The sequence below is a fragment of the Zerene cesonia genome, chromosome 7 (genome assembly GCF_012273895.1).
Source record: "Zerene cesonia ecotype Mississippi chromosome 7, Zerene_cesonia_1.1, whole genome shotgun sequence".
Lineage (NCBI taxonomy): Eukaryota > Metazoa > Arthropoda > Insecta > Lepidoptera > Pieridae > Zerene > Zerene cesonia.
Window position 1 is genome coordinate 522283 of NC_052108.1, and position 10251 is coordinate 532533.

At 33.0% G+C, this 10251-nt stretch overlaps 4 protein-coding genes across 4 annotated transcripts in view; 2 read left to right on the forward strand and 2 right to left on the reverse strand.

Annotated features, from left to right (window-relative positions):
• Positions 1-25: 25 nt before the first annotated feature.
• LOC119828332 (RNA-binding region-containing protein 3-like) lies at positions 26-1487 on the forward strand. The gene has a single exon (XM_038350453.1). It carries the CDS (start codon positions 183-185, stop codon positions 1485-1487), a length of 1305 nt encoding a protein of 434 aa, XP_038206381.1. The 5' UTR covers positions 26-182.
• Positions 1488-2177: 690 nt separating this feature from the next.
• On the reverse strand, positions 2178-4526 carry LOC119840680 (nucleolar protein 11). The gene is made up of 4 exons (XM_038367382.1): positions 4278-4526; positions 3970-4134; positions 3438-3804; positions 2178-3269 (listed from the first exon to the last, which is right to left on the reverse strand). Exons 1-4 carry the CDS (start codon positions 4407-4409, stop codon positions 2188-2190), a joined length of 1746 nt encoding a protein of 581 aa, XP_038223310.1. The 5' UTR covers positions 4410-4526; the 3' UTR covers positions 2178-2187.
• Positions 4527-4887: 361 nt separating this feature from the next.
• Positions 4888-6427, forward strand: LOC119840681 (alcohol dehydrogenase class-3). Its single transcript, XM_038367383.1, has one exon. The coding sequence runs from the start codon at positions 5218-5220 to the stop codon at positions 6346-6348; it is 1131 nt and encodes a 376-aa protein (XP_038223311.1). The 5' UTR covers positions 4888-5217; the 3' UTR covers positions 6349-6427.
• A 1557-nt stretch (positions 6428-7984) lies between these two features.
• Positions 7985-10251, reverse strand: part of LOC119828333 (regulator of MON1-CCZ1 complex) — an 11566-nt gene continuing 9299 nt past the window's right edge. The window contains exon 12 of the mRNA XM_038350455.1: positions 7985-8338. Within this exon, the coding sequence (XP_038206383.1) occupies positions 8283-8338 (56 nt within the window). The 3' untranslated portion in view covers positions 7985-8282. The remainder of the gene's footprint in view (positions 8339-10251) is intronic.

Sequence of the window (10251 nt, forward strand, 5' to 3'; positions counted from 1 at the left end):
AGAAAACAGAATATTGGACAGTTGACAATTGACATTTAAAATCTAAAGACTTGTTTGTTGTTTTTAGCTACCCTTGATCCGTAGGTTTTAGCTTGGTGATCTTCTGATTTCTGAATTCTTTTATTGGGTACTTTCAACATAGCTTTCTATGAAATTATTAGGGAAAGTTGAAATCTGATAAAATGTCAAAGGTACTACTTGTACGACATCTTCCTATCAACTTATCGTTCCAAGATAAAGAACATCTTTTAAAACACTTTGGCGCTGAAAAAGTATGGGAAACTGTTCAAAAACGAAACTATATATTTGCTTCTTTTTCAAGTGCTGAAAAGGCAGAATCTGTATTGCGTAGATTGCATCAGCTCGAAGTAGCACAGAGACGTTTAGTTGTTGAATATTCATTTGAGAAAGAACCATTTGTAGACAAACGGAAAAACAAGGAAGATTCACAGGCTACAATAAAAATTAAAGAATTTTTACGTATATTAAATGCCTGGAATCCATCAGTAAATTTCTATCAACCACCACCTCCACATCTCAATTACAAATACCCAGCTATAGACCCAAATATAGCTGTCAATATTATATTTGCATTGTTTAAACATGCACCTCTTTATAATCAAGTACTACACTTGATGAACAAAATGTCCCTGGATGTCCCTTTTTCTAATAACCCAGAATCTGTTAGATTTTTTAAAGAAACCTTCAGACTTTTCTTCCTAGATGAAATATTTGTACCCCCTCCGCACTTACGTAGTGAGTCAGAATCAGAAATTGAATCTGGTGAAGAAAATGATTATCCTAAACCAAATACGCCAGCACAAAAGCCTTTAACGAAAAGACAACATATTCTACCAATTACAAGAAAAAGACCTGCAACCATTCTGTCCACAGCTAGTATGTCCAAGCCAAAAAAAGCCCTCATCAATCAGAAAGAGGTATTTGATGTTGTCACACCAGCCACTGAATCAAAGAAGATAATTTCTCTAGTTGTTCATCAGGATGCTTTACAAAAGCCAGTTGAAGAACCAAAAGTTGTTGGTGCACTTGGGAAATTCGAAAAAGTTGAAAAACCTCCTGAGAATATTCCAGAGGCTGTAATAGAAGAACCACCAACAATTACTAGAAAAGAACTACTTAAAAACAGATTAAGCTATAGTGATATGAAACTCCTACCTGTGTTTAAGAATTACCACCCTGGGGAACCATCAATGAGATTATATATTAAGAATTTGGCCAAAACAACAACTGAACAGGATGTTAAAAGAATTTACAAAGGATATACAGAAAATTTATCAGAAGAAGAGCAAAACGGTTTTGATGTAAGAGTAATGCAAGAAGGCAGAATGAAAGGACAAGCATTTGTTACATTTCCATCTATAAAACTCGCAGAAACTGCTTTGAATGAAACTAACGGCTATCTTTTAAATGATAAACCAATGGTTGTGCAATTCGCTAGAGCAGCTAATAAAAAGACTATTGATTAGATGTTGTTATTATTGAGGTGTAGGATCACTCATCATTTTAAATATTGTGACAGACTTTCTTGAGGCAACTGATATTTATCATACTAATAAATTATAAACATGGAAGTTTATAAGTATGGATGGATGAAGGTATTAATGTTTGTTTGTTACTCTTAATGAGAAAGCAGCATATTTGAAATTTAATACAGGCATACATTATAGTCTGAATTAGCACATAGGTTACTTCTCCATGGTACGATGTGACACCATAGGTTCGACTAGTTTACAATATTGATTACATTTCCAAAAATATCTATTATGTTAATGTTACTTTGTCTGGATGTTTTTAATCATTTTTGCAGTTGCCTTATTTAAAATAAGTCTACACAATAAAAGATGACTAATACTATATAATATAAGAAAGAACACACTAAAAGATGGATAATACTATATAATATAATATTACTGGATGCGCCCCGCGGATTCACCCGCGTAAGTCCGTACCTGTAGGAATATCGGGATAAAAAGTTGCCTATATGGTATTCCAGTTGTCCAGCTGTCTACATAGCAAATTTCATTGCAATTGGTTCAGTAGTGAAAGAGCAACAAACACACACACATCCGTACAAACTTTTGCATTTATAATATTAGTAGGAAGTAGGATAGTAGGAGCAGGACTAGTAGGATATTAGATATAAATGAAAATCCATAATTTTTTAACTTATATATTCAACAATTCAATAGTATATGTTGATAGAACCTTTTCTTCAGGCACCTGACTTTTGTTAATTATTTTATCTAACTCAGGCATAACACTGCTGACATTGTTCAAGTTGTCAATAAGTCCCACAACAATTTTTCGAACTTTCTCCAGTACATAACTGACTTTTTCATCTTTTATCATTAGATATTGCTGGTAGAATGCATCTAGAAGTAACGTGCACCAATCATACATTATACTTTCATGTGCTATATACAAGTCTGTTTCTGTAATTAAATATGCTATGTAGCTCAACAAAAACAGCCCATTATCTAAAGACATGCCATTTTGTAAATGTGGTAACATTAGAGCATCACTAAACGATGTTCTAAGGAGATGGTTCAACAGAACAAATTTCGGGATTAATTCATATTTATCCTCAGAATAATCAAGCTGTGATGAACAAAAATTCAAAAATTCATCTTCATTTGTTATATCAATATGGTCCACATTCATTTCTTTGATTGTATAATTTAGTAACATAACTAGGTTTGATTCAGGTATATCTTGGAATTCAAGTAATGCTTTCAAGATATGATTAAAATCATTAGTTTTCACTACAGATGGGATGATCTGAGCAAAAATACTACGTTCTGACAATCCTTTAAGTAACAATTCCTGCATTTCATTACTAATTCTGAATAAGGGTTGATCTGAAGTACCCCAATCGGCTATGACTGTTTGATTCTCTTGTGCATCATGGGAACCTAGAAGACTTGAGAGGTTTCTGTCTGTTTCCAAAATGTATGGCAACATTCCAATGTGATTTGACGCTTGTAGGAGAATTCTGCTGTTGAAGCAATAGAGTTTAGCATGTTGTGTATACATTTTCATGGGATATTTGCATGAGCCAACTCCCAATGCCACATTATAAGCTACTAGGATAGCTCCATCTTGTTCAGTATTGCTTCCAAAGAATATCAAATTGTTGTCTCCCATCCATGCGACAGACACTTCAGAGACTGTAGAAATCCAGGGTATTGAAAATGTTACTTTCCAGGACTTTTCTTTTATATCATATATGCCCATTTTGGAGTCACTCCCTGTAAGCAAGATTCCATTTGAGATTTGGTTATGTGACTGGCCAAAGTCTAGTTTAGTCTATCTAATAACATTTAAGTATAGCACATAATTCAAGAACAAAAAGAAAAAATGAACAGTTTTGTGGATATCACTTGTTTATATGCAAGAAATTACTTTAAAATACTTACACAATATGTATATATTTTTACTGTGGGTGCATATCAGATGACCAACTACATAAACATCCTCGGATCTTGTGACTTTTATACGGTTCAGCTTTGCCTTTTCCAAGTCCCCCAATTCCTCTCGTATTGGGCAAGTAAGAATTTCATAGGCATCCTTCTTATTCTTTAAAACATAACAAACATATTCCTTCTTGTCTATTGAGCAGCAAGCCACATCAATTATTGTCTCCGATTCTTTTATAAGTAGTTTGTTTTCATAAGTTTTCCTGTTATCCACTCCATATGGAAGAGATGCACAGTTGCCATTTTCAAATATTATTAAAGCTGTATCATTTGTTCTTGCTACTAGTTTAAGAATGTTGATAGAAAACTGAAAAAATAAAATATTACATTATTATTGAGAAGTTTATGTCTAAAAATTTATCATTTAATTTATAAAACTCAAACATTTTTATTGAAGAAATTCGAATTTCGAATGTAATATATAATCTAAAATAAATATAGTTATTGACATATTGTTGAGCAAAGCAGTCACCTTGTATTTTTTCAATTTATCTAAATTGTCATCATCATTCTTCCAAGACTTTATCGTATTTTTGTTGAATACACCAATGTAGGACTCCTGTTCCTTATCGTAAATCACTGGAGCTGTAATGTGATCCTTAGATGTCCATCCTCCGATTTGCTTCTGGTCAGAGAGCTAAAAAACAATTGACAATATGTATATGACTGAGAGCCAAAATTCTATAAAAATTATAAATATCGCTGAATACTTAAAAAAGGGTATTATTGTAAGTTAAAAAATCAAATAATTATAGGGCATTAAGCGTAAAATCCACCTACCCTGTATTTGTTGACAACATTTCGGCTTAGGGTAACAACAACATTTTCACTTTCTTTGTCTTCGGTAACACCGAGAAAACTGTTCTGATCAATCAATGGACACAAGATGTAATAACTTTGAAATTTAGCCATTTCCCTATTTTAAATTTTGTTTTATGTTATTGAAAGTGAAGCATAGCCTGAAAACCAAAATTATCCATGTGGTTTTGACTTAAGCTTTAGATGACAAATGACAATTTATATTAGACAGTAGACATTTGTTTGACACTAGCAGTAACTAGCAGACAAACACTAATTAATAAATAATAGTAAATGCATGGTAACGAGACCTTAAGTCAAAAAGGGAATTATAGATTACTAGACGGTGAAAGCTTTCAAAGTAGGTGGCTACCTATATACCTACATAATAATAAAAAATTTTGACAATAATGAAACACTGACAAAAATAATATCTTACTACAGATTACTTAATAGTTAGTACTGTAACCCCCTTAAAAATTATTGTTTGAATACCATGTTGTACGAATAATAAATAGGTAATTAGCTTAGTGATACCAGTATTGGATGTTACGATATGACGTCACGCTCAAGGTCAATGCCGCGAAACACGATTTTCGTTGGCTGCTACTCATCAATGTGTTCTACAAAGTTCAAACTGAATAATGTGCTCTCTTTTTAATATACGAGTATGAATAGAACAACACTATGGTGTTGTCCATGTGTGTCAATGTGTTTTATAGTATTTATAGTACTATGGTGTGTATGTATTTGTAGTAGGTAGGTAACTATTGTATAACCAAAATTGAACTTGGTAATACGAAATCTATTGAATTTATCAGTGTCAAAAGGTCGCTAATTTATAGTGTTATTTGCGCGCCTTATAAAATTGAATTCATTTCGTGATAGTTATTAGTCGTAAAAGGTAGCTGTAAGCATTACAATGTCGACTGCCGGAAAAGTTATTAAGTGCAAAGCGGCCGTAGCATGGGAGGCCGGTAAACCTTTATCCATTGAGGAAATAGAAGTAGACCCGCCCAAGGCTGGCGAAGTACGTGTCAAGATCCTCGCAACAGGCGTTTGCCATACTGATGCGTATACTCTGTCTGGAAAGGACCCCGAAGGCGTGTTCCCTGTTATTTTGGGACACGAAGGTGGTGGAATCGTAGAAAGTGTCGGTGAAGGCGTGACCACAGTGAAGCCTGGAGACCATGTGTTGCCTCTTTACGTACCTCAGTGCAAAACATGCAAATTCTGCCTTAACCCTAAAACTAACCTCTGCCAAAAAGTTCGTATCACACAAGGACAAGGTGTAATGCCCGATGGAACGAGGAGGTTCCGTTGCAAAGGAAAGGAGTTGTATCACTTTATGGGATGTTCAACGTTCAGTGAATATACGGTTGTTCTAGAAATTTCGCTTTGCAAAATTGCGGATAACGCGCCATTAGATAAGGTATGTTTACTCGGCTGTGGTGTGACCACCGGATATGGCGCGGCCCTCAATACTGCCAAGGTTGAGCCGGGATCGAACTGCGCGATCTTCGGCTTAGGAGCTGTCGGTCTGGCTGTCGCTCTTGGATGCAAAGTTGCTGGCGCGAAACGTATCATCGGAGTGGACATTAATGCTGATAAATTTGAAACCGCTAAGAAGTTTGGAGTCAATGAGTTTGTTAACCCGAAAGATTATGACAAACCCATCCAGCAAGTGCTTGTTGACTTAACTGATGGAGGGTTAGATTATACTTTTGAATGTATTGGTAACGTTAATACCATGAGAGCAGCCCTAGAAGCTTGCCACAAAGGCTGGGGTGAATCCGTTATTATTGGTGTTGCTGCAGCAGGAGAAGAGATCAGCACTCGCCCATTCCAGCTTGTTACTGGCCGTGTATGGAAAGGTACAGCTTTTGGAGGGTACAAGAGTCGGGACAGTGTGCCCAAGCTTGTGGAAGATTATTTATCGAATAAGCTGCCCTTGGATGAGTTTGTGACCCACAAAGTCCCACTGAATGAGATCAATGAGGCGTTCCACTTGATGCATGTTGGAAAGTCCATCCGTGCAGTTGTTGAATTCTAAATACCTCATATTTTTAACTTTTGACATGTTTATTTATTCCAGTGAAATTGTATTTTGTTAAACTGCATTTATGTATTTTTGAAATACATTTTATTTATATAATATAAAACAAGGCTTTTATTTTGTATAATATGAATCAACTTTTTAACTCTTTCTTGGGTTTATTATGAATTCCTACTAAGAAAAGGACAATTTCTTATTAGAATGAATTTTTTCAATGCATTTAAAGAGACCGTTTGTTTTTTTTCTGCACTTTAAAAACTTAATAAAGACAAAATTACATCATCCACAACTAAGAATTTAAATTATTAAGTAATTGATAAGTGCTCCTTTAATCACATGATATAGAATCTTATCATGTTTGGTATAAAGGCATAAAAAATTTTCACTTGATACTAAATCCATAGCATATTTTTGGTTCCTTCCTTGAAATATTTATTAATTAAAAATATTTCACGCATTTCCACGCACAATAAAATACTATTTAAAAAAATGATGTTTACAAAAAAACATTATTTTTGGCGGAGAGCGATGGAAATCTGTGTTATTTGAGAAATACGACCATCTTGAAAAGATAAAGCTGATAATAATCAGTAGCTCGTTCTTTGATTGGCAGTAACTAATAGCATTATATGGCCTAACCCAAGCATTCATATTATACGAGAAATGAGTAGTTTGCCATGCCTTAAATATTTTTTGATAAACGTTAATACGTCAGGATGTTTTATTTTTCTCCCGGGTCAACCTGGGTAAAACCGGAGCAAGCAGTTAATAATACATAAAACCAAAAAAGGTTTCCGGTGAAATAATTTTTTATTTACATTATTTATTAGGTCATAATACATAAAATCCAGGGAAGAAAAAAATATTTTCTATAACTATAAGAAAAGCGCTTATGTTCACGTTACTAGACTGATTTCATCCTAACGGCTAACACCAAAATTACTCAAATAAAAATGGTCTATTAACGTCAAACGGTACAAAGTCAAACTAGTTACGACCTTGAGACTCGTTTTTATTTACTTTATAGTTGCAAGTATTTTTCTCGTGTTTGTGGTAGGTACTTGTAAAGACGGTAAAATTTATTGGATATATAAAGCTCAGGTATAAAGATTGAAAACATGAAAACGTAGTACCACAGATAACATAATACTATACTAGTATTAAGCAAAATAATTAAAAAAATAATTTTGAATGTTACGACCGAACTCAGAATGACAGACGTTTTAGGAGTGACTGGATAGATATACTCGATTTAACGTTTTTTTTATGTCAGAGCGGACAACTGAGCTGACAGTTCGCCTGATGGTAAGCGACCAGTAACGCCCATGAACATTCGCAGAGGTAATGCCTCTGCGGATGCTCTGTCCACTTTTAAAGGGAAAATTAAAGGATTGAGGAAAGAAGGAATGGACTGGGACGGGCAAGGAAAAGGAAACGGGCCGGCCTCTTTTCATAAACCGGGTCCAATATGCCCACCTTTTTTTGGTTGGACAGATATACCTAAGAAAATGAAAAATGAAAATGCTTATTATGTATATGTTTAATAAAAATCAATAATACCTACGTACAACAAAATACTTTCTTACATAATAATACGTTAGTAACATGAGCATGATAAATTTCAATCAATTAGAACAGTAATTATAAATAAATAAACAATTAATAAGTGTAGTATAAATGTAGAAATAAAGGTACATTTATCATTTCCTTTATACATACTAACATATCTTCCTGATTTCGTTACCTATTTATAATGTGTATAGTATACAGACCTATACTTTTTTTTTGCTACTTGCCACGTATTTTTTATAATTCTTTCAAATGCTATTTATGTACAAGTCCTTTTATAAAAATATTTATATTATAATAATTCATACAATTAGATTCGAATCACATTTTAAATAAAACCTATGTATTTAACACGAAATTTTCTACGAATCGGCCATAAGTTGTTTGTAGTATTCAATATATGGTTCACACTGTTCTCCTGAAAAAAAATTATTGTCATTAGTAATAAAAATAAATTATAGGTATAGTTAGGCGATATACCAACTCATACTATGTTTTTATGTACCTTAGGCAAAACGGGACGGACCGATAGTATATTTAAAGGAAAGGAAAGAAAAGTTATTGCGAATATCGTAAATTTCATTTGTAAAAATTACTATTGTTTACGTATTGTAGGTGAAATCGGGAGGCGCAGCTAGCGGTCTGTAAAATCAATTGATTATTTGTCAAGTAAATTTGTATAATTTTAATTTTCGATAATATAATTGCAGAAAGCCATAAAATTATATAAACTTATGGTTGTTTTAGATATAACCGTGACCTGACCTATTCCCGAGATATGGATAAAGTGTTGTTTAAATTATATAGAATAATATTAAATTACTTAACTAAAAAAATGTGATGAGATTATTTCAAGCGTTTAAAAATTATTAGGTTATATAATAAAAGAAATTCTGACATCACACGCACAAAAAATTACAACATAATATTTAAGGTAGTTCCAATTAATTATTCTGCAAAAAAGGCATGTCAGAAACATTAAAACACACTTTTATCGATCACCATTTCAGGTACATACTATAATCATAATCATAATCAACATTTCTTTCAGGCCACATACCCATTATAGTGTTAGTAAAATCTTATTCTAGTGTTAGTTATCTATATACTAATTACACACATTTTAATCTCATAATCCATTTTTTTACTAAACACATTATCAAAACTATTTAAAAACCATATTTGAGCTTTTATAAACACGGTCTCCAATAGAAAAATAATTTTTTTCTAGATGTTTCATAAAAATCATTTATCCTAATATAGCGAAAACATTAAAGTAAGGCTTACACAGATATTATAGACATTCTGATACAGAAAAACATAATAGATATTTATAGGCCAGCTATAAGCGGCTGATAAAGTCAGTAAAGGCAACGAATTACATCAGTTATAGATTCAAGAATTTGCTCTATTCAATTTATTTTGTTTTTTCTAAATAAGTATATTTTCAAAGAGGGCGCAATTTGTTGTTATTTCTCAATTAATGAATGATAAAAAATGAATAATCTATTCACTTTTTTTACTAATATACTTAGTTAAAGTTTGAAATAATGCTTGGAATTGTTTTTTTTTATCTTTTGTTTTTGATTACAAATGAAGATGTTATTTGGAAGTTGAATACATTTTTGTAATTTGTTTAAGTAGTTCCTGATGACCGCTTTTGAAAAAACAAACTCTTCATTTTTATTACTATATATATAGTCAGTTTTGTGTTTCAATGAATACTTCACAGATAATAAATCGATCAGTGTCTGACGCGCAATTACTCTATGTATAAATGACATTGCGATACACCATGGCGACGTGATCACATTCGAAGTGATAAGAGGTTAAAATATTACAGATAACGGGACAATTAAACAGTAGCGATAAATTATTAAAAAATTTGAATAAACGTGTTCGAGATCATGTGTACAATCAATTGTTGTCTTGATGTCCTATTAATTATTGTAGACTATACAAAATGTTGGGAACGAAGAAAGAGGCAACATTTGTAATGATTATTGCTTAACTCCCCACCTTCCCTCCTTCTCCCCATATTTTGCATACCTTACTAATTAGGAACTAATCACTCACTAAGCAGGAACAGGTTTTCATTTAAGAACCCGGCTGATGCACTCCTCTTGTTGTTAAATTATACTTATCTATAGCTAGACTCTCGTCTCGGCTCCGCCCGGATATCAAGGTTCCTGTTTCATCCCAAGAGCATTTAATCGGGATAAAAAGTATTCTAACACCCAAGCCAGCACATACCCTATCTGTATTCCAAATTCGATTAAAATCCGTTCAATAGTTTCAGCGTCATTAACGGACAGACATCCAAACAAACAA